This window comes from Taurulus bubalis (assembly GCF_910589615.1).
Source record: "Taurulus bubalis genome assembly, chromosome: 3".
In the NCBI taxonomy this organism is placed as follows: Eukaryota; Metazoa; Chordata; class Actinopteri; order Perciformes; family Cottidae; genus Taurulus; species Taurulus bubalis.
This window is the reverse complement of record NC_136591.1, coordinates 35,384,790-35,408,825: the sequence shown is the minus strand read 5'-3', so window position 1 is coordinate 35,408,825 and position 24,036 is coordinate 35,384,790. Positions and strand designations below refer to the sequence as shown.

The 24,036-nt window shown below is 42.7% G+C and overlaps 3 protein-coding genes across 3 annotated transcripts; 1 reads left to right on the top strand and 2 right to left on the bottom strand.

The window, feature by feature from the left end:
- Window positions 1-348: 348 nt before the first annotated feature.
- gba2 (glucosidase, beta (bile acid) 2) lies at window positions 349-13,044 on the bottom strand (the record flags this gene model as incomplete). Its single annotated transcript, XM_079215068.1, has 17 exons — window positions 349-1,312; window positions 1,683-1,874; window positions 2,371-2,486; window positions 2,573-2,715; window positions 3,604-3,710; window positions 3,811-3,962; window positions 4,051-4,158; window positions 4,227-4,331; window positions 4,815-4,999; window positions 5,115-5,240; window positions 6,288-6,441; window positions 7,082-7,184; window positions 7,345-7,584; window positions 7,980-8,198; window positions 8,751-8,866; window positions 9,455-9,546; window positions 12,851-13,044. 17 exons carry the CDS (start codon window positions 13,042-13,044, stop codon window positions 1,055-1,057), a joined length of 2,610 nt encoding a protein of 869 aa, XP_079071194.1. The 3' UTR covers window positions 349-1,054.
- Window positions 13,045-14,964: 1,920 nt separating this feature from the next.
- Window positions 14,965-18,799, top strand: rgp1 (GP1 homolog, RAB6A GEF complex partner 1; the record flags this gene model as incomplete). Its single annotated transcript, XM_079214779.1, has 8 exons — window positions 14,965-15,080; window positions 15,645-15,778; window positions 15,990-16,073; window positions 16,326-16,475; window positions 16,614-16,760; window positions 16,975-17,102; window positions 17,198-17,375; window positions 17,876-18,799. The coding sequence occupies 8 exons, from the start codon at window positions 14,965-14,967 to the stop codon at window positions 18,097-18,099; spliced, it is 1,161 nt and encodes a 386-aa protein (XP_079070905.1). The 3' UTR covers window positions 18,100-18,799.
- A 522-nt stretch (window positions 18,800-19,321) lies between these two features.
- Window positions 19,322-20,643, bottom strand: msmp1 (microseminoprotein, prostate associated 1; the record flags this gene model as incomplete). Its single annotated transcript, XM_079214774.1, has 3 exons — window positions 19,322-19,498; window positions 20,334-20,439; window positions 20,535-20,643. The coding sequence occupies 3 exons, from the start codon at window positions 20,641-20,643 to the stop codon at window positions 19,327-19,329; spliced, it is 387 nt and encodes a 128-aa protein (XP_079070900.1). The 3' UTR covers window positions 19,322-19,326.
- Between the last annotated feature and the right edge of the window lie 3,393 nt (window positions 20,644-24,036).

Below are 24,036 nucleotides of genomic sequence, written 5' to 3'. Positions count from 1 at the left end.
GGCCATAACGCAAAAAAATCTGATGCTAATTATGACACGTTTACACATATGTCTAATAGGGTAAAATGAAGTGATGATATTTTGGTAAGACATGGACGTAAACTGCAACTGGAGTTATACAACTGCGAGGCCGTACTTCTAGTTTAATATTGTATTAAAGCAGCAATGTGTAGGATTTGGTCACATCTAATCTTCATGTATTCAGTTTCTCCTTTAAATGTGTCAATTTCATGTCATCAGTCTTGGAGACTTAAACAGTAAAACACGAGTGTCACCTCATGCATCTCCTAACTACTGAAATATTTTCCATATACATTTAAGTAACAACACAATGATCCTGCTTTCATATCTTATTCAGTCATTTATTCAGCATGATTGTCATGAGTATTGAATTTTATAAAACAGTAAATGTAGCCGCTACATTAATATACTGTAGATATGGCCGACATGCAACAAGGCACCAAATACTATTTGAAAAAAGTCATACTTAATTTCCAACACTATTCATCATATATCACATCATGTAAGTAGAGGAAATCCTCAAATTGACTTTTCTTTCAATGGTCTATATTTCTGATTGCGAAATCTTTCAAATCTGACTTTATTCACTCACACCGGCTGTCAAAAGACAACAATGACTACATGTGTCTGGTCTATTAACACAAAACAGTCCTCAAATATTGAAAAACTATGATAGAATTATTATTGACAGGATGTGAAATGTAGTGCTTCCATGTGTGTGTGTACGTGTGTGCAAATAGACAATATGTTGCTGAAACACAAGGTCAAATTTTAATTAGCAATACACACCGGCTATGACTTCGACATTGCCTGGTTAGCACCCTACACTGCACAACTTAACAAAAAAAAAAGGAAAATCAGAAACCGTTTGGAAAACGCTCAACTCCTGAAGCAAAACAAACCGTCGGAGCATCAAACTCAAGGTGACCGATCGAAGGAGTGCAGATGAGGGCGGCGGCTGCAGGGGAGTGTGGAGGTCAAGTTCCAGAGGAACCCGCACTCCTCTAATCCCACCGGTCCAACGGCTCGGCCACTAGCTCTCCTTTTCGCTCAAATCCGGTCCCTGCTCCCCGTCCGCGGCTCCGGTTTGAGCCGACGCGGCGGGCCGATCCTTCTGGGAAGCGCTCAGTGCGAGCTGCATGGCCCAGACGCTCAGAGGCCTCATGTACGCCAGAGAGCGGTAGATGCCCTTCTCGCAGTAGGCTTCAGGGGTCTGGAAGGCCATGCCCAGCCGCTCCCACACAGTCCGGTAGCAGCCCTCCGCCGTGCGCATACCCTCCTCCAGCATACCCTGAGAAAAGAAAAGACAGAGGCGTGAGCAGTTATCATCACGTTACATTTTGTGTCACTATAGTAGTAGTAATAGTGTGTTTTGGGCTGGTTTGCAGTCTTTACGAGACTGAGAAGTGAGAAGATCAATACCACCGTTATATCTCTATATAGCGGAAGTCATAATTAAGAGTTAACATTTTAGATTAAAACCACAGAACTGCAACAAAACGTGCCTCCAAATAATAAATTACTTGAATAATTACTCGTCTTTTTACCCCTTGAATGTGAAGTCGATACTAGAACACACACACACACACACACACACACACACACACACACACACACACACACACACACACACACACACACACACACACACACACACTTACCTCGTGGATCATAGTGGCTGCCAGTCCGTACACGACTCCGATCCAGACCTCATCCGACTGGACGCTGGACCGGTCCGGCACGCCTTCAGGACGCATGCCGTTCACCGCTCCCATCTGGCCTCCAGCGAAGCTCATCACGTTCAAGTCAAAGACAGACTTCAGTGCGCTCTGGATCTTTTCTCTTGGAAAAGCCTGGAGGGAGAGAGAGAGGAAGAGATAATAAGACCACAAAGCTTTGATGTAGGTCCCAACCCGAAAAGGTCACCTTATTAAAGTTTGTGTAATTTGCAGCTTCAAGGATCAGATCATGATCAGAAAAAAAAAAAAACAGAAAACTATTTCCCTTGCAGAGTTCGATTTGTATCAGTATTGAAAAAGCTATTTTGCAACTGAGCGTGACTAAAGGAGGATATAACTGAAAGCTTAATCCGGTTTCTGATCAAAGAAGACAAAACATGTGATGCAGATAAAAGTGAACAGAGTGGCAGTTGATCCAAGAACCGGTTGGATTCGTGCTGCTGGAAGCCTGAGACCGGCTCGGACGAGACTGTGGACTTCCTGTTCATTGTTGGAACGACACAAGTTAAGAGAAACCTCTTCACCTCTTCTCCGGCCTCAGGTTAATGTGCATCACCCCTCCTCATCTTCAGCCCTGAGCCAAATGACATTAAAAGGTGCTTTAACTCACCTTGTAGTCTCCCTCTCCGAGCCCGGACGCTCTCAGGAACCAGTGGCCAGCACACTGGTCCGACATCACGCTGTTGGAAAGTTCTCTTCCGCTGCTGTCGTAGTTGTAGTACTTTCCTAAACATGAAAGTCAAATGGAAAGAAGGGTAAAGGCGGTTTCACATGACATCATTTATCATTTCAGGAGATTTCGTCTAACTTACCGTTCCACAGCAGTTTGTCATAAGCGGCGCTGCCCCTGTCCAAGATGTCCTTGTAACGTTTGTATGTCTCCTCGCTGTCCACCAGTCTGGCCATTTTACACATCACACACAGGGACGCCAACCACAGCCCACCACAGTACGCACTGCAGAACATTAAAGACAAGAGATGAGTCAAATGTAGCGGTGAAAAACAAAAGCTTTTCTGAAAAACTGTACCTGTATTTAGAAGTTTTATAAAACCTCATGAGAGATGATATCAGTGGGGGGTAAATACAATATTGTATATATTAAAGATCCTAAGTTTAATTGAACAACATTATTCTTCAAATCATTTCCAGCGTAGGAATCAGCTACACAAGTTCATTTCCCAGCTTTGGAACTTGTCCTCTTCTATCTTGCAAGCTGAACTCATCATCATTCATCTTGGCTACGGCTTCTATCCCTCAGGTCACATTTAGAGAAGCAGCTCAAATTTTCCTTCTTGTCACGAGTCATGCCCTTTTCCATTTCCTTGTCTCGCTTCCTTCCCCCTGCCAGCCGAGTCAGACTTAAAGTCGTGAATGCAATTATCAAAAAATTGCAATTAATTCAAAGACCTTTTTAAAAAGGTAAAATTCAATTAAAATAGAGGGGCAACATTACTAGTATTAATTGCTTCAAGGTTCAGAATGTAATAGTATTAGGTGTTGACTGTGCAAATAGTGACACACACACACACACACCAAAGTAGACTCATCTCATGGCCTACATGTTTGCTGAAATTGAGACAAGTCTACTTTGTCCTGAATATCTGTGTGTGTGTGTGTGTGTGTGTGTGTGTGTCCGTCTTACCTTTGAGTGACAGGGTATAGTGTTGCTGAGCACTAAGCTAAATTACTTAATACCACAACACCTGAAATGACTCGAGTAAACAACCCAAGTCCTCTATACTGAGAATAATGAATATTCATCACTCATCTGCGTATTTCTGCCACCTTGTCTCTACTGATGTGTGTTTCTTTCAGGGCCTCCTTGTGTATTCATCCTCTCACCTTGGTCCCGTCACCGTCCAGCCGTCATAAGTCTGGTCTGCATATCCAGAGTTCTCAATCAGCCCGTCTCCATCCAGGTCGAACTTCATCTCTGACTCCATCACCGCCTAGCAGACCACCCACAACACAGACGGCTGAGTGCAACATACTCGTGTTTTGCGTTACTACTACAAATGAAATCTAACAGATGATATCGGGCAGCTATACCTGGCAGACGGGCCACATGTCCTGCAGGTACTGACTGTCCTGGGTGAGATGAAAGTCCCTGTAGACCTGCAGCACAAACTTGAGGTTCAGGTCCTTCCAGTCTGCGGTGTCGTGGATGAGGTAGGCGTTCACCCTCTGCCAAGGCTCGTCGTCTGTCGTGTCGAGGAAATCAAAAATAAACGAGTTTCAAGTGCCACGATTGCCTAAAATGTAGTCGATCAAACACCGTCTGTCTCTTACCTGGGTCTCCGATGTCGTGAGGCACCACATTTTTGGCCTTGACGGGAGAACAGCGGCCACTCATCAGATGGAGCCGCTCCGTTGGGTCCTGCTGAACCACGCTGCCGGCTGAGGAGAGACTCGAGCTGTGAGACCGTCCGACTCTTTATCGAAGAGCTAATTGATGAAACACTCACCGATATCGTACTGCAGACTCAAGGCGAGTTTGGGCCACAGCATGATAAGAGCGAAGGAGGCGTAGAAGTGCACGTCGTAGGTGTTGTACATTCTGTACTCCTGACCTGTGACACAACAATAGCGTAGTGATGTGGGTCACTGTGTAGTGTTTGTACTGCAGCTGAAAGAGTGTCAATTTAGTTAAAAAAGTTCTTGTGCGACAGTTAACATGTATTCAAAACCCCAAAACCTATCAAAAATCTACTATCCTGCAGGCAAGAATTGTCACAAACGTCAGATTTTTATTATGTGGTATATTGTTCATTGTAACTCTATGTCCCTTTTTTTTTTGGGACACTACTTCCTGTTCACTTTTATGTCAGATACGTCACATTACTAATTAGTTTTTAACTTAAATCAATAAGAAAGCCTAGAAAGTGATCAACTTTAATCATTTCTCGACCATGATTAAAAATATATACAAACTAGTAACATGAGACAAACAGCTGGAGGGACTAATGATCGATTCACCTGCAAATTATGTTCCCGAATACATCACAAAGATATTCAGTTTACGGTCACATCAAAACTGAGAACCGCCGTCTTACCTTCGAGGTAAGCGAAGCGGCCGAACTCCTTGACGGCGGCGGGCTGAGCAGGCAGACCGCCGTCCTCGCTCCGCACGCCGCCGCTGACGTCAGCGTCCTCCGGCAGCTCCGTCCACACCGTCCCTCCATCCACCACAAAGTACAGCTCGTTAAACAGGGCCGACTTGTACCAGGAGGGGAGGGAGCTGCAACACGAGCCACGACCAGCCATCAGCATTCATAGATGGAAAACCAAGGGATTGGTATTGATGTCATTTTATTTTCTCATGGAGCCGACAGAGCTCTTATAACTCAAGCTACCTGTCCTGCAGTACGGGTCTCTGCCACTCCTCGATGCTCTTCTCCCACTGCCTGTAGTGCGTGAGGGCGTAGTGGCTCAGCGAGGGCGACGCGTCGCCTTTGCTCCCAAAGTAGCGAGCGTATCTCCTGGAGACGACACAAGCGGATGTTAGCGGCACAAGGACACTGCATGTTCATCAGCTAATACAAAAGCAGAAAAGTTTTGTTTCTTAGGATGTCTGACTCCCAGTATTTCACAATGAGGTCGGAGGTGTGGCCATTTCAGTTTGGCCTAAGGCTTTGTACTCAATCAACGACATTGAAAGTATGTGGTTCATACACATTCTGACCAATGGAGTTCCATGGCTTTTCCATGGCTTTTCCATGACTTTAAACCAAATCTCCATGACCAAACATTTTGTGAAATCTCAGTGTAAACATGAAAAATTGAGTAAATGTAGTATTTAAACTAACAATGACAATACAAAGCATACAGTAAACCTTAAATGACACAAATGAATGAGAGACAATAGTTTGATTAAAAGAATAAACATTTATATAGACGCCTGTATGTATGCCTGTTTATATTTTGAGCGTCTTTCTTTTAAAAGCATATTAATTATTTCAAACTCATCGTAAATGAACGACATGAACACATGAATATAACACATTTCCATGACTTTTCCAAAACTTTTGGGATTTTATTTTTTTCAAGGACTTTTCCAGGCCTGGAAATAACCATTTTAAAATGCCATGACTTTTCCAGGTTTCCCATGACCGTAAGAACCCTGATATTTGTTTGGTCGTCACTGAAGGGTGTTGCACTCGGGGAAACATCCGCTTTGGTCGCTGTCAATGATTCATGGAAGAAAATGTGAAAAATGCAAAGAATGCATCCGTGACAGGGATTTAAAAAAGATGAATGCGTACGGACAGCCACAAGCTTCGATTGTGCTCGACACCCAAAAGTGACCCGAACCAAAACACCACAGTAAAAAAAAAAAGTTAACAAGATAAAACTAGTGTGGGTGGGGGTCAGTTAAAAGCTCATGTAGAAGAAACACGGGGAGAAAGATACCCGTAGCTGTGCCAAACCCCAGCATGTACACATCCCTGTGTGTGTGTGTGTGTGTGTGTGTGTGTGTGTGTGTGTGTGTGTGTGTGTGTGTGTGTGTGTGTGTGTGTGTGTCGTACCGGATGTGTTCCCTCTCCCTGGAGCCGAAGGTGATTGTGGGCATGTCCCAGGTCAGACAGAACTCCAGGCTGTTGCGGCTCTGAGGCGGCACGCAGCAGCCCGCCGCCAGCGCCGCTGCCACCTTCTCTCCCTTTGGCGTCGGCGGGCTGGACCCTGCAGCGGGAGAGAGGGAGGGGAGGGTACCAAGGGAGGTCAGCGTGGACATGTGTGGCATCTTCTATCAAATTCAAAACTACGTGTCCCACCGCAGGGCTTTGCAAACAGATTGACTCCATAATAGAGAACATGCCACAAAGTGCAGGTTGGTTAACATTTCACTTTAAAAGCATAGAGTAGTTTAACTGCCTTTGTATTTATTCACTAAACCACTTAAATAAGTCAACAGCCAAAGCGTTTGTCCTACTGAAAATGTCATTTTATGCCCAATATGGAAAGTTATTTGAACTTCAACTTTTTGACAGGTTGAGGGTTGCACCACACTTTGTTATATCTGCTCACAGTCATGTATTACTACTGTGGGTGTTTTTTATTACTGTGACTCAGTTTCTTTCATTTGACTTCTTTCCACTTTCCCATGTTTCTGCTTCATGAGGGGAAACAACAACCTTCGCTATGAATCCGTCTCCTCCCTCCACAGTTTTTAAACGCGTGTGATTATGAATCCCACTGCTTTTCCTGAGCAACACCCGCCCTGTGTAGCTAGCTTGAGGATTGAAGAGTCGACTGATTAAGGTTCAGCATTGAGTCAGAGTAGTTGGGGTTCAGATCAGCTTCATAATACCTCAGCACTGACCTGTAGGAGAGTCCAGCCGTCCGTCAGTGACGAGGTCAATCCACAGGCCGCTGCAGGTTCCCTTTGGGCTGAACGCCGTCTGGTGACTGACCTCCCTGAGAGGCTGTTAAAAATGCACACACACACACACACACACGCTCCTGGTAAATCTAAAGCCTCATGCTCACTAACACTTCAGATTTCACAACCAGTTGATTGTTACAAATCCACTTTCCAGATAACGGAGACTATTGTTGCCAATCCTGTTTATTCGTAACCCAAACCTGCTCTCGGGCCGCGATGCACAGGGTGTAAGGGTTCACGGCAGTGCAGTGATGGAGCAGGACCCCAGACACCGCCTCCCCCTCCTTCTCCAGGTGGAATGGCTCGTTCCAGTGTCCCCCGCTCTTGTCGTCCTTGTGGCCCGACCCGTTCACCATGGTGAACATGATGGAGACGTCCAGAGCGTAGTCGTTGTTGTTCTCTATGTCCCACACAAATACTGCCACAGGCAGACTGGAGTCCTGAGGAACAGGGGAGAAACGTGGAGGAATCACTTTTCTAGAAGCAACATCTCAGCTGAATTGAGCTTGGTCTTAATTAACACCGTTTAGCGGCTTCCTATTTTAATTTGCTTGGCAAATAGAGATAAGACACGGCGTGTATCATAACTCAATGTCTTACTGGATTTTTCAGGCCGATACCGATAAACAGGATAAATAGGCAGAAAGTTATTTCTTTGACACACAAATGATCTTAAAACACAAACAATCTTCAGGCACATGCATTGATACCAACAAACCTGCACTATATCGGACGATTTTAATCGGACGTCTGTAATCTGTGTTTTTATTTTCAAAACAAAAGCCTATGAATTCAGTCTATTGGATGGTATGAAAGCCGTGGATGCCTCAGGTACCTGGTAGTCGTGCGGGATGACGGGGGAGATCTGTCTGCAGGTTAAGGTGACGTTCTGCCCCGGCAGGTGGTAGACGGTCCAGGCGCGCGGGTACAAGGCGTGGTAGAAGGCGTACTCTCCGCAGTAGCCCCAGTTCCAGCCTTGTAGCGTGGGAGGACGCTCGACGGACAACACCTGCTGGTAAACCGTTTGGCCTCCTCGAAGCAAACACACTGTGAACTGAGGAAAGACAGGGGTGTGAATAAATCTTGAATAACAATAAAAGCGCTTTAGTAGCACTCACTTATAGCACTTTGTAGTTTGGCTCTCTTGAAGAAATTGTACTTTCTTGATTCTTGTTGCGCTGAGTTTGTACTCTCATGGTTGAATGCACTTATTGTAAGTCGCTTTGGATAAAAAGCGTCAGCTAAATGAAATGTCATGTAAAAAAATTGAACTCGCGTTAAACTCTACTGTGGCTGCATTGGAAATATGCCAATGTGACATTTAGCCAGTGGTTCAGGCGGATAGGAAAATTACAGTTTAAAAGAACAAAACAGATCCATAAAAGTAGATTAACTGTTTCCATTATTTTATAGGAACGGCCTCGATAAAGGACCAGCCCCTTGCTGATGAGAACAGAAACTGTTCCTGGCAAACACCGAGACTCAAAGAAGTCTTGAGATATGCGACTACATATGAACCTCATCCCAAAAATGGACTACAATATATAAACATCCTTTCTTTGTGATGTAGTAAGCTTAGCCTCCATCTGGTTGAGATCATACGTGCCTGGTTTGCTGTGACGGTTTTATAGTGGTACATCCCGGGGTTCAGTTGCCATCTGCAGAATTCCCCCCTCCAACCTCTCGTGATGGTTCCTCCTCCAATGCCGCCGAGTGGAGCGCCTGCAAATTAGAGGATGGCGTCAACTTGGATTCAGTCCCTTTTCAATTATTGAAGACCTTGAACGGTCAAATTCAAAATAGAATTAATTTCCCATATTAGAGAGAAAATCAGAGCCTTGAGCACCGACCATCCATTAGGGATACGGAGAACCCAAATGAGGGTCATCACCTTGTGATATAAATGATTATCTGGACAACAATACAATATTTGCTGAAATCACAAAGCCTGCCATGATTTCTATTCAGTTCAGTGGGCTGCAAACTATACGAGATAGTATAATTTATATATAAAGTCACAAAAAGCTAATTAAACTATGATTTTATTACTTAGCGCCTTCAGCCATTTAAATGAAAAACAATATATTATTTTGAATACAAATAAAACTAGACCTCCTGTTCACTATAAAGCTCCACATTTGTCATGTTTGAGTTTGTAGGAAGGACCTACGTTTGGACGTAAATGCATCTTAAAGGTGGCGATGTGACTCTGTGTTTTCACCTTGCATCCATGATATTGGATCATTGATCACTGAATGGATACGTCCAAACCAATGTATGGTTACAACCCTTGTGAGATCCTGAACTCACCGTATATTTGACGTAAGGGTTGGGCCCGAAACATATCGATGAATGGCGCCTTCTTTTCCACCTGGGTCTTCTTGTACCACCATTTTAGATACCTGGACAAAAACAGTATCAAGAACACAGATTACTGTACAAATCATAAATGGAAGGGTTAAAGTGAAAGAATAGGGGCTGAAAACCAGCAAATATTCAGACAGTCGGTTATACACAGTTTATAGCATGACATGCACCCGAACTACAGTCATGTGTTAAAGGATTATGAATAGGCTCTTATCAAATGAGTTAACAATTAACCACCACAAGCATGTGTGCAATGGGTTATCATCTACGTGCTTGTTTAAAAAAAAGGTAGCTACAGCCGATTCTAGCACACACACACACACACGCTCACACACACACACACACACACAAAGAAAAGAGGGAATTGTGCAACTGTATAAAGGAAGCGCTTGCAAGTTGAGGAGAATGAAGTCAAAGTGGCCGCTCCACTTTACCCGAGTCATGTCGGCAGTAGGGAGTGTGTGTAACACGTGTGCGGGAATGTGTGTGTCTAGTTGCAGCACTCGCCATCACACCAGGGTTGTGGTGTAAAATATTAATGAGGCCGTGTTACAATAGGTTTCAAACAGCTCAGACGGCTCAGAAGAGCGCCGCTAACGCGAGTCATCAATGTGTGTTTGTGTCCTGAACTCCCGGACGTGGTCGACTTTCTGCTAAAATGCCAAATAATGTAGAGCGCTGCTGCAGGGCTGAGGGGTTGCATTTTAGTAGACGGGTTATTAGTTCATGGCAGAGTGCAACAAATCTCGTGTCTTAACAGCAGCAGGGATCATGTTTACGCCGAGGCAGATTGATCTGGGCTGACATTAAACGGTTTAGAAACTCCTCAACTGGAGGAAACCAGAGAGCACAAGCGTCTATAGGATTAGTCCGCTTCAGCAAACATTTCAGTGTCGCAGGGCTTTAAGCAGAAGGTAAGCCTCTCGGATCCTGAAGCATCGCATCTCATGAATCATCACTTTTGAAAGTGGATGCCTTAAACTTACCGTTTTATTCCATAGCGTGGTCTTTATTCTAAATAAAGGTGGCCCAGCTACTCTGCAAGAAACCTTGGTCACGCGTCATAACATCAAAGTGGCTCATCAATTATGTCTAACAGAGGGAACTGTAGCTTTGTGCTCAGCATTATGATCTTACACACCGGAATAATAAATAACGCATGGTCCACTAAAGGGCTTTCTTCCGTGCAACTGCAGAGAATGTCACTGCAGGGCCGGACTATTGCAAACAACAGCGTCACAGGAAAAGCTCAGACCAGAGGAACAACAATGGTCCGCTCCACTCAGGAGATGAATAGGATCGGTTAAAGCGAGTTATTTGAAGCCATGGCAGACTGCATTATTGTGAGGGTCTGGTTGTTCTGCGGCTCGGCTCTAATGCAAACAGCCAGTCCTCATCTGGCTCTGAATACAGGTGAAAACAGCTGGCTAACCTGGATCTCAGTCCTGGTTCATCAAAGTCAACAGTTCTTATTAAAGCAACTTGTTCCACTGTTCTCTTGTTTGTTTAAAGGTACAGTGTAGTGTGCAAAAAGCTAAACTTATTTACAGTATTTGGACATAGTCTTATGGTAATCCCACATTGCAAAACCTCTCGCTCCAGTGATAAAGAGCTGAAGGTGCGTCTCTACATGGGTCTAATATTATAATCTCATAACCTACTCTCTCATAACAACTACAATCTGTGCAATGATTGACAGATGTCGCCGTGGAGATTAACCAACGGAGACACACCTCGGGTGAGAAATGGGAAAATGCTTTGTAGGCTCTTTTTTTGTATGCATTGGCCTAAAAAAAAAAGCGGGAACAGTGTGTTTTTAGTTTTAAAGCAATATTGCCATTGCAACAGATTTCTGAAGTGACGCAAGATTGTGGTTCAACGTTAACAGTTTTTTGGGAACTTGTTGGATCTCAGCTGAGTACGATGTCGTGTAGAAATAATGCGCCTCTATGTCACAGCTTTAAGAAAATGACATATCAAGCGTCAACGAGCCGTGTGGTAACACCGCACTGCAGGAGCCGAAAACGTAGCCGTGGTGACGTTATGTAAAAGCTTGTTATTCACTAAGATACATATTTTCTTTGGTCAACAAGAATCCGAGTCTCCATCACTAAAGCGCATGGCTGATGACGGACATGACGTTCACGCCCGACTCACTATGTCACCGCCGCGCTCTCTGGGATGGAAATAAGTGAGAGAGAGTGTTGCTGGCCCAGCGCCCAACACTCCAATGTATCACTCTGCCTCTCGGATGTCAGCAGGTTGTTGACAAAACAAAAGCCATCACATCGGCAGATGTTAAGAAGAACTGTGATGGATTTCTTTTCTTTTGTATTACTGTAACTGGAGGGTGACCATTTAGCTGCAGAGGTTTAAGCTGTATACTCTCTGGGACTTTTACAAGCAGAACTATGAGTAATGGGCCTCCTCAGCCCTATTGCCATCATTGCTGCAGACGTTTTGGGTCTTGGGGGAGTAAAGCAACTGCACCTTGAAGTTGAATATGGATCAGAGCTTGTATATCACTTTAAATAAATGTCACCCACTCCCTCATCTCCTCTGGACCAATGGAAGTATCTTAAAATGACGTCATAAAGTAACTGGTTTAACACTGGTGTATATCAGGAAAATCAAAGAAAAAAAAAATCATGGTACAAAACATGTTAGGTATCAAATTAAACATAAAAATCAGGGCTACAATAATATATAATCCCCATGTACAAACTCTAAACACAACTCAAACAATAACTAGGATTAGGGGTTAGGGTTAGAGTGTGGGTTTAAAGGGTCAATGCTAAAATTACACTTTTAAACTGTCTCAATGTGCACAATTTATCATTTTATATTATTGGAGTGCCTTGAAAGTTCAACATGATTACTTGTGGTAGCCTCAACCTTTTCCCAGGCAGGATTGCACTTCACACCTGCTCCCTGCTGAGACATATGTTGAGACATGGCAGCTCCCCTGGTGCTACCCCTTGGAAACATCCACCTCATTGGTTCACATGCTCCAGACTACAGGTTGCTATGACATACGTGTGTAAACTGAACAGCTTGTGTCAATAGTGGTGACAACCTCTGAGGTGTGGCTTCCATAATTATATCAAACTGGGTGTGGACTTACAGACCTGTTGATTTATTTGAAACTGCCACAAGTAAAGAAGTCATACTTCCTTTTCGTTTAACTAATCAGCTGTTTGGAACGTTGCTGCCCTTTAATCTGCATCTCCTCATAAAGACTGGACATTACCCTCCAGGTGAAATGTAAAAGTAATCAGAGTAATCCACCTGTAGACAGAGTGCATGTGCATGTGTCGTGCATGAGAGGGGATGTCTCACCTGATTCCAAGCCCGACGTGCTCCAAGACATTGGACAGTGAGACATCTTTGGCCTGAAAGGGCTTTCTCTTCTCCTTGAACTCGTGCGCCAGACAGATCCTCCATCCCTCCTTGGGCACCCCATAACCCGTCTCCTTGGAGACGTACCGACTCATGAGGTCCGCGGAGGATTTCTCTCCCCATTCTGTGTTCATTTTAGCAGGACACCCAACGGGGAGCTTAAAGTGCGTATGAATGGGGGTCAAGGACACACTTTGTGGTTGCAAACAGGGAGTTGTCACCAGTTTGTGTCAACGGAGTGAGCTTACTGTGCATTCAAAGTAAAACACAGAGAAAGTTGCACTGAGTGGATGCAAAGAGTCATTCCTGTGAGGTAAACCGGTTCTCAATTGACGAGCTCTGAATACTTGCAGCTAAATATTTGCTCCTTCGGGTAAAAGGTGCCAGTTCCATTATAACATCATTAATATCCACGAGAGAATTTAGCATCCACAGCTCCAGACGTTCATATCACCGGAGACCAGATGCAGCAATGTTTTTTTTTAAGAGATCGCAGACCCCCGTTGCCCTCTTTGCATGGAGTCCGGATGTGTCAGCGGCTGCGGCTGGATGGGTGACAGCAGGAGACCGACAGGACGTATTGTGGATGCTGATCTGACACCTACAATGAGATCAAAGGCGATCACACACAAAAATGTGTTTAAAAGTGGTGATCACATTTTACCTGCTGTACATTACAGGACGGCCGATATGGAGCACGCTGCAACGCCGCAGACAGATATAACAGTGTGTTACGTTGCCATTAATTAATCACGTAACGTAAGATAAACCCCACGAGCTAAATCGCCATTAACAGCAGGAAAGAAGAGTTGATTATGTTTGTTTAAATACCGCGTCATCCCACTGCTGCTCCAGACCAGACCTCTGTTGGGACCCTGTAGCTTCAGCTAACGAGGCGCTCTCGGTGCAAATCGTTTACATTTGTCGCTGTTAGGCGGGATACTTTGCCCTCAACGTTGACTCTCAGATAACAATATCTCTCAGGCTGCTTTCGTATACCGCCTCTTTTTGCAATATTGGAGGACATACACTTCAAAAAAGCTACTGAGTCTACCGTAGAGAAAAAAAAAATCAAAGAATGGCGAATTGTTTCTGGAGCTCGATGGTCAAAATCTGTAAACAGGTTTGAAGTAATTTATGCCTGACAAACCTCACCCAGGGAGTAGATCACAATGTACAGCTAAGGCGCTGCTAAGACTGTACCATTCTGGTCATAAAAGGGGTGACTGTAATCACACCCACTTATTATTAATCTTACTTCTAATTAATATTTATTGGCAAATAAAACATGAATTACAATTAAAAATTATGTTATAAAACTAATTATGTATATTGTGAGGTATTAGCGGAGAAAAACAAGGATTATTTCTACATATTGAGTGGGCCTCCCTCCGAGTTACCATAGCAACATCCCTCCGCTCGTCTACTGTGCCACGGGACGTCTTCTAAATGGTCGACTAAAAAATGTTACTGAGATTCTACACTGACCATTTTTTATCGTTTAAGACATATTTTAACTATTGAAATATCGCCATGAAGTTAAAGACCTCCTAAACTTCAATACAATATATTTTTTCTGATACTTGTTGTCATAACCTAGGAGTTTTACTTTTCCTTGGTTCGTGATTGGTCGTGAAGCACCGGATATGTATTTGTTTACTGTAGCTGGCTGGACTGCTAGCTGACTAGATACGCAATGCCTAGTTCTTCCGAAAAGAAAGTCAAATTGTGCATCTTTTTATTCAAGAAGTCAGTTTAGGTGCCCACTGTGATACGACGACGGAACTGTCTTTCCGAAGTAACGTTTGAGGACAAGGTATGCATTTAAATGACCCTAGAAGCAGCATCAGCCATTAGCTAGCAAGCAAGACCCAACAAGTTAACTTCTGTCTGACCATCTTGTTGTGGTACGTGTAAACAACACTAACTTAATTATGATCTTACTAGGACAACAAAGCAAAGTGTTTTCGGATCCCAAGGCATTTCATTCGCCACCATAGTTATGTGATGTTTCATTTCGGTAACGTGAGTGTTGTCGGTGCGTAACGTTACAGATGATCGAGGTGGTGGCCTCCATGGCCCGGGGCCCCGTCTTCCTCGCCGGGGAGCTCATGGAGTGTCTCATAACCTTCACCAACCCGATGTCCCACCTGTCCACCTCTGCCAGCTGGTAGGGTTGACCTCCTTTCACCTCTTTATTCATCATAGCCCTGAACATGGACATAAAGATGCTACCTTCTGTCTGTTGAGATTCATCCAAATCCACAAAGAGTACTAGACAGAATCATATAATAAATATAATGTAGATAGAAGCCTTATGTGCAAAAAACAAGAACTGGTATCCCACCACTGGCAATTCCCAAGGGCAGATAAAATAGTATCTTGGTATTTGTGGACAAACTGATTTTGCGCTGGTGTTTTGGTGCGTGACGTCAACAGTCTACATAGTAAGAGAAAGGGAGGTTAAGAATTGTAGATAATATGTGCAATTGTTGATCGTGTGAAAATGTGGGTGAATGTTGATGTAACATGCTGTGTCCAGAGAGCACTGTTATTTATATGGGAGCTTTTTTAATGTTTTGTTTTTTTAATTTGTGGATCTGTACATCATTCTCTTTACTGTCTAGTGACTTGTAAGTTAACCCCTATATGGACTGGGACCATTTAAAACATTTAACCAGTCACTCTGTAAATGCTTTTGTGTAACTCTTGTGTTTTCTGGCTGTGTCCCCAGTGAGATGCTGGCATGGGCCAGTGCCCAGATCCACTGCCAGTTCCATGCCAGTGAGAGCAGAGTGGCCCTGCCGGCCCAAGGCAACAAACAGGACGTCCAGGCTGAGAGCAACACAGTGCTCATTCCAAACAGAGGTTAGTGGGGCAGGACAATATGTAACCTGAGATAGGCAGAAATCCAAATCACTATCAAGCATATAAAAACATGCATTGCAGTATATTTACATGGAGTATGTGTTATGTTTAAGTTAAACCAAGATTTAAAAGGCTCTGGATATTATTAGCATTATTTTAAACTGTGTAAAATGCTTGAAATTGCTTCAACACTAATTCCTTTCTTTTACAGGAGAGCGAGGTCAGTGTGTTCTGGACACACCACCCAAGATATTATTCTGTGACCTGCGTCTGGACCCTGGGCAGAGCAAAACCTGTATGTGTGAACATATGTGAAAAACACATTACATTAAGTGAACTCTACTCTGAATGTCCTAAAATTATGACAAAATAAGCCTACTTTTAAAAGGAAGAAATTCAAACCACAGTGATTGCTTTTCTAAATGACAACTTTACATTATAGAGATTTAAAATATGTCATATCCAGTATTTTTTACATTTAAAAATGAACATATTTGTTTCCGCGTGTGATTCAAACAGTGTGGCATGCGTATTCTCTCTCCCACAGATTCGTACAGTGAGATCGTACCCGTAGATGGTCCTCCTAGTTTCCGTGGTCAGGCGGTGAAATACGTCTACAAACTGACCATCGGCTGCCAGAGAGTCAACTCTCCGATCAAACTACTCAGGGTTCCCTTCAGAGTGCTGGTTCTGCAAGGTGAGACACATTTGGACTACTTTAAATGCGCTTTATGTACTGCAAAGATTCCACTGCTAATGAGGTGTGTCACTTACACTTTAAAACCGCAGGAGAAGTGATTACTTGCATATTGACATTTTCCTGTCTAACCTGTAGGCATGCCGGAGCCTCCATTCCCTCAGGATGAGGAGGTTTCCCCGTCCAACCCGTTCCTGGAGGAAGAGGATGCGAGCCGCAGGGATGCTCGGCCTTTGGAGAGAGCATTGGACATGCTGATGGTCACTACCTCAAGACGCTGCCCCCGTGAGTCACTGCTCTGTTTAAAGCACTGTATTATATAACTTAACCCAAAGCATGTTTCACTTTTATCTGTTTAAGATATCAAGATATATTGACCTTTTTAAAAAATTAAATAATAGTTATTCTACTTTTAATCCTCTTTTCTGAGTTGTGTTTTCTACAGTTTTTTTATTTGGATGGCCACATTTGACTTGTGTGTTCGTTTTGTTTTGTCTAGACATGTTTAATATCACCAATGTGCGTGGGAAAGTGGCCAAGTTCTGCATCTTCAAGACCGTTTACAGACTCGGGGAGGACATCGTTGGTACATTCAACTTCTCAGAGGGAGACATTCCCTGCCTGCAGGTTTGTTTTCTGACCCCCCCTCGCCCCCCCCCCCCCCTGTTTTTTTACACATTAGTTTTTCAAACTTTTACCATATTTGTGTATATGTTTTCCAGTATTCTGTGAGCCTTCAGAATGAGGAGGAGATCCAGCAGCACTACCAGCGGCGCCCCGGACAGGTCATCAGTGTGACTGGACACGGGCGGCACATGGAGTCCTGCCTGCACACCGCCTCCAGCCACTTCTCTCTCCCGATCCCCCTCAACGTCACGCCGGGTTTCAGCACAGACATAGGTCAGTCATCAGCAGGCTGAGACATATCAAATGTGATGTTTCTAGTCATAATTCAGAGATCACTTTTTTTTTACCATGCTTGCAAATATGATTATATTTACACCGTCTTCGAGCAATTCAAAATGACATTGATTGGCCTGTTGGAGCTGAAAATCTTTATGTACCTTTTGGTTAAACATCTCAGACTCTAATACAATGACCTGTAGATCAGTTTAATCCAAACCTGACATTATGATAACAGTTTATTTTTGGTTGTTAGAGCTTTCATTAATAGTGTGTTTCATGAGCCATCAATATACTTAATGGTAATAGAAATCATGCACACATTAAATATGAAGCATTTTACACATAGTACCTTCCAAAATGTAAGAGTTGTTTAGGTCCTTATTAATGCCTTCTGATAAATACATCAAGCTCCTTTTGAATTCCACAAAATGTGCAAACTTATAAATCACATATCAACTGAACAACTAAAATTGTAACTCTGCTTGAATGAACAGTGATGCTGAGGTGGCGTCTTCACTTTGAATTCGTCACCGCCCGGGAGCCTATGGAACCGCCCACCGTTCTGCAGAACCAATCGGAGGTTACAGTTTGGGCGGGGGCGGAGCATGTCGACGTGGATACCTTCAGCTGGAATCTGCCTATCAAAGTCCTGCCCACCAACCCGGCCTTGGCATCCTACATGTCCCACTTTTCAGGGACCAACAGCATTAACATCTGACTGTTGTTTGTGTGTGTGTGTGTGTGTGTGTGTGTGTGTGTGTGTGTGTGTGTGTGTGTGTGTGTGTGTGTGTGTGTGTGTGTGTGTGTGTGTGTGTGTGTGACTTTGTTGATGTCACAGCTGTTAAGAACAGGTGAAAGGTTGAAGGTTTTTACTTTTTACCTTTTGAGTATTTAACACTGACACTTTATAAACTTAAGTTTTGCATCTTCTTAAAGCCGTAACTACACGGCAGTCACTATTGTCACGAGTTAAAGTGTTTCTGAGGGTGTGTGTGTGTGTGTACGTGCGCAAGTCAGTGAGTGAGTTACATAGACTGTTTGTTTTTTTTCTTCCCAGAGGAGAATTGAGGTATACATTTCAGTAACAAGGGATTAATTTAGTCGTTGTTTCTATTGTATATGCAGCGCTAGTGATGGATTCCATATGTATATTATGCTACTTGTGTTTTTTGCAGTGCATCTTAACTTCAAATACATCTTTCTTTTTGGACCCCACGATGTGCAACTATCTCTGCGGTTGATGTATATTTCTTTATTTATTTCATTTTTGATTATTTTACTCACTCTCTCATTTTATGGGAAAAACATTTTCTCATTCAAAATGTTTTATTGTTAACATTTTTTTCCTCTCAGCTTGAGCAAAATGCTTTATTACGATGTAAATACTACAAGAGAAAAATATTAAAAGTGTGATTTAAATTGGATCAAATGTGAGGAAGTCAATCATTACTTCACAAAATGCAACATTGTTTCTTTTTTTAAACAAGATTTTTATTTTGAGCGTAAATTGGTTACAGCAGAGAACAGGTCAAATCCAACAAGAATTGATATATATATATATATGTATAAGCCTATATTTACAGTTAGTAATTATTGGATTATTAAGGAATTGGACAAACAGCCTACTGTAATATCTAATTTCAAACAAATGAAAATTAAGTTTAATCTAAAATAGAGTGACACCTAAGCATGTTTTGATGTATAACTGCTGTATCATTTGATGGGCTGAGAAATATTCTCTGCTGGATTTTACTTAAATATATTTTCACAGACACACTTAACTCACATTTCCTTCATTGATAATACAATCCAAAAAGTACAGATGCTGTTAAAGTTGTATATTAGTACAGTATGCATACAGAAGGGTTACTGGTATTTAACTATCGTGAGTAATGGTTTCACAGGCGAGTTGATTGAGCAGGATAGCTGCTGGTCTGAGAGGTTTCTACCCCACGATGTGTTGCTGCGGCTCAAGGGACCCGTGGCCGGGGTCCCTGATGACCTCACCGGGGTAGCAGAGCAAGCGGGGGTCGGCCGCCTGGACCAGCGACACTTTGCAAGTCAGAGAATCCACCCGCACCTCGCACGACGCAGGGAAATCCACCGGCCGCTGCACCCTGGACAGTTATCAAGGGAAAGGAGAAGATTCTATGCAGTTCTTCAAGCAAGAAAGGCTTAAAGAAAACACTTTCCCCTGCACGCCAAACTTTAGTATTTGCAATGTGGACTGTAAACTCATAACACTCCTAAAAGTCAACAGAAGTTGCAGGTTATGGGGTTGATCTTCTAAAATATTCAAGAAAAGAGCCTGAATGAAAGCATAAATGAATGTTCTTGAGCTCTTAATGTGCTGGAAAGTAACTTACGTCCATTTACTCAAGCACTGTACTAAAGTATAGTTCTGAGGTACTTGTACTTTACTTAAAAAACTTCATTCTATGCTACTTTATACTTCTACTCAACTACACATCAGAGAGAATATGGTTGTTTTTACTCCACTACATATATTTTCCTTTTTTTTAAGCTATGATATGAAGCTTTAAAACATATTGAAAAATGTGATTATAAAACACATTTAATAGATCCTTTAAATTCTCAAGTATATAGAATAATACCACTGAGCCTCGGCCAGCTACAACATTAAAATGCTGTAGTAAGATAATAAAACACTCTAAATTCTGCATCATAGCTGCTTTTACATCTTCGGTACCTTTTGCTGCTGGTACTTAAGTAAAACTGAGTCGCTGAGTTTTTATAAATCGTAGTATTGTTACATGTCCTCAAGTAAAGAACCTGAATACTACGCTGCATCACACAGTCCCCCATGAAGACACACCAATTTAGATCCACAACTATGAAGTAACTTATATATTTAGTTCAGCCTCCCTGGAGCTAAAGCTGCAGTACAGTACCTGCAGGCATCTGGACCCCGAACCACACGGGTTTACTCACGTCTCGCAGCAGCCCACGCCGACAGGGTACAGGCAGGTGCACTGCGTACAAGCGTCCATCCAGGATTCACCCAGCGAGTACTGCCTCCCCTCGAACACACACAGTGCTGCAACACATGGCCGTCAACAATGAATCCTAAAAGAATGAAGATCTACGTTTCCTTTTCTAAAGTCCAGATAACATTTTAAAGCATGATCTTACCTCTGGAGTCAAAGTGGCACAACATGGGTGCAGCAGCCCCACCACTGGTACACAGAAGAAACCCTGCAGCTGCAAGCATCCAGTGAACCCCGGCGAGCTCCATCTTCATCTGGTCTGGTCAGATTCTACTTCCACTTCTCCCTTTACTCCCTTATTTATACATCCCGGGGCTTTACGACCACGGCGTGGAGGTGTGGTCAGCAGCGTCATGTGGCCCACAGGCCTGGCTGAAGAAGGTGTCGGCGGTGCCATCCATTGGGGAATCAGGAGGTGGTGGTTTGTTTGGAGGAGGTGAAGATCTTGGCGCTGTTTTGGCACTCCGGAGATCACCTTGCTGCGCTTCAGCGGGCATGAACCTCTGAAGTGATAGAAACAATGACACATCCATGTGGTGACTAAGAGAGGGAAAGGGTAGGAGAGGGGTGAGGCGGAGGGCAGGGAGAGAAAGAGAGGTGACGTCCAAGGAGAGTGGGAGCAAGAGAAAGAGGGATGGAACGGAATTATCAAACATGATTCATCACCACTCAACCTCTCGCTTTTGTCGGCCAGGTCGCTGTCCAGAAACTGAAGAAGTGACTAATGCACGGCTAGAACACATGCCTAAATACTAATCTACTGAAATCTCTACATTACATTTTATAAACTCAAAATATAGAGTTAAGAGAGCTTCAGATGATCTCTCAAGGGTGCTTTCAAACTAAAGGTAAACATGATATACATTGGTGGAGAAACATTTCATGAACAAGGAGTCACTGAAGGGTTTGACGAGTATGAACATGATGTAACTCAAGCGGTATGGCCGAGCAGTGACCAGATCTCAAACCCCTTTAAAGGTTTTACCACCACCGACAGTAATTGTTTTTCTTTTAGAAGAATGATGCTCGTCCAGTAGAGGTCAGAGACATTGTTGGGTTTCCTTTCATTTCTCACCCATCTCGTGATACTCACTAGTCTGCACACGTGCATATTCTGCTGCCGGGGCCTGCTGTAACCTCTGACCCCGGTCTACCTCAGCAGGATTATCTCATGTGTGATGATGAGGTATGATGTCCCATCGTTAACTGCAGTCTGTGACCTCATGCGGGTCCCGTTCAAGCGTCCAACCCCAAAGGAATGATGGACATGCAGAGTGTCAGGGAATATTATTTATGTGTTAGATTTCATATCACATGTACTGTACACAAACTTTTTTTGAGCTCAACCGTTGTATCAGAGAATCAATATTATCAGGCAGTATTGGATTTTATAGTGTAAGGAAAATCCAATATTGCAGAGAAACGATGCTTAAAGTCATTTAGAACGGAGTAATGAATGCACAGTTCGAACAGAAGTTGATCTGAAGATGTTGACAAAAGTTTTGTCAAAGCAATAATTAATTTTTTTTTCTTTTTTCTGGAGCTTTCTCACATGATCTTAATACGCTGATAAAAGGTCATGAGATGCAGCTGAAAAACTAAGGAAGTGGACCAATAGAAAGAATAAAAAACTGTTCAGACCTTTTATTTTTGTATTTTATTTAAACCTATATTTAACCAGCAGAGTCCCATTGAGACCTGGCCAAGACAGGCAGCAACATAATACAACATAACACAGTTCCAGACAGAAAACACAAAACAAGACAAGTTAAAAGAAACTAAAAGATAAGAGACAGCGACGTTGAGTTAATTTAAGAAACATTGACACTTTTGATACACTTTTTCCAGTATTTCTATCCCATCTCTTTTATCACAGGAGGTCATTACTCTCAGAACTTAAATCCTCGGGCGTGTCTACATTATTTGGCCTATTTGGTTGATTTCAATATCTGCATCAGACCCACAAATCCATTATCCACTGGGCTCTATAGTGCGCAGTACGTTGTTGTGCAGGCGTGTGCATTTCTGTGTTATCTTAAGAATATCACATTGATCTGACCTGACGATGCAGCGCAGTGTAGCTGCCTGGGCCAACAAAACATTAGCTCATCTTCTTCCAGTTGTTTGCAGTTTTCAGTCTGAGGTGAGAGATCATAGGAAAACTCCTCTCACAGGAGGCCCCAGGACCCCGGGGCCCCACAACACGGTGTTTAACGTGCCTTTTCTCTGGTACCTCCACAGTAGTCGGAAAGTGTTGATAGGCCTCCCTCATCAGTCGGGGGTGCTTCTTCATTCATCCGATTTGAATGACTCACAGTTGCCTGTCTCAAGCAGTATGTCGTTTCCATGGAGACTCACTGCAGTTCAAGTACTGTTGTCATATGAACAATGTACAGGTAACAATAAATAGTAACACCTGTGATCAGAGATGGTTTGTGCATGTCAGAGAACAGTTCCTCCATCTTCAATTGGTTTAATTCAGATGCTGCTTCGGGGGATGGAAGATGTTTTAATGGCAGATGTTCTTCCAGAAGTAAACTCGGGTGGTGCTGACCTCTCCAGAGCCTGTGGGTCCCATACAATACCCTGACGATGAGTTCACACCGTTTGTCGTCAGCGTTGATAAAAAAGGGAGGACCTCATCAAAACAAAAGATGAGGATTTTCCGATCACACACCCGTTGCCCTTCACGGATGTGCACTTAATTGGTGAGAAGTGCGATTTAATTGGGAAGAACTTTCTGTTTGAAAGTTTGAAGGGGTTGTCATCGTGTTTCGTAAGAAGGGCAGCTTTGCCGCAAGAGGCCTGTGAAATCTTGCTACAAAACTGTTTTTCTTTGAAATAATCTATATCTACATACAACATTTACGGTATATAACATTTTAAGAGTGCCTAATTTATACCCTCATATTATCTAACATGTTGTGCCTCAATTTATCTGAATACTAGTTTCTTTAATTTTAGAAGAGAACAGGGTATTGTATCTCTCTGATACAATACACATACAATATAGCATTATTATTAGTCTAAACAAATAAATACCATTACATTTGAAATAAAATGCATGTTGTTACAAAATGTACATAATTTCTACATAAACTAAATTATTTGTCTACTCTCCCAATCAAAACATTTGCGAAGGCTCTGGCAACAGCACACAAAATGAATAAATCATAAATACAAATCAAAGACAAAATCAATTAATCATGTATTCATGACTTTCTTTGTTATCCTTAATGCTTATATTTGCAGAACATATTCATACAACTGCATTAACTATAACGAAAATACGTATAAACAATATTTTAACCCATTGATTTTAAGTTTTTAATCAATTATTTAGGCAAATACACCTTTTGACAAAAGGAATATGGATATTGCTCAGTAAAGGTGCTTCTAAACTGTTTCATGTTATGATCATTCAACTATATTGACTGGGAAAATGTAAATAAACAAATGTGTATAATGATGCATGCTCTATGCCAACATGGACTCTTAATACAACAAATATACTTTCAAGGGTGAAAGAAAAACTTTAACAAAAGATAATAATTATAATTACTGCAAAAATACATCATGAACTGAAACGATAATAATAATGACAACAACAATAATAATAACAATAATACGTTCAAATAAAAAGAGGA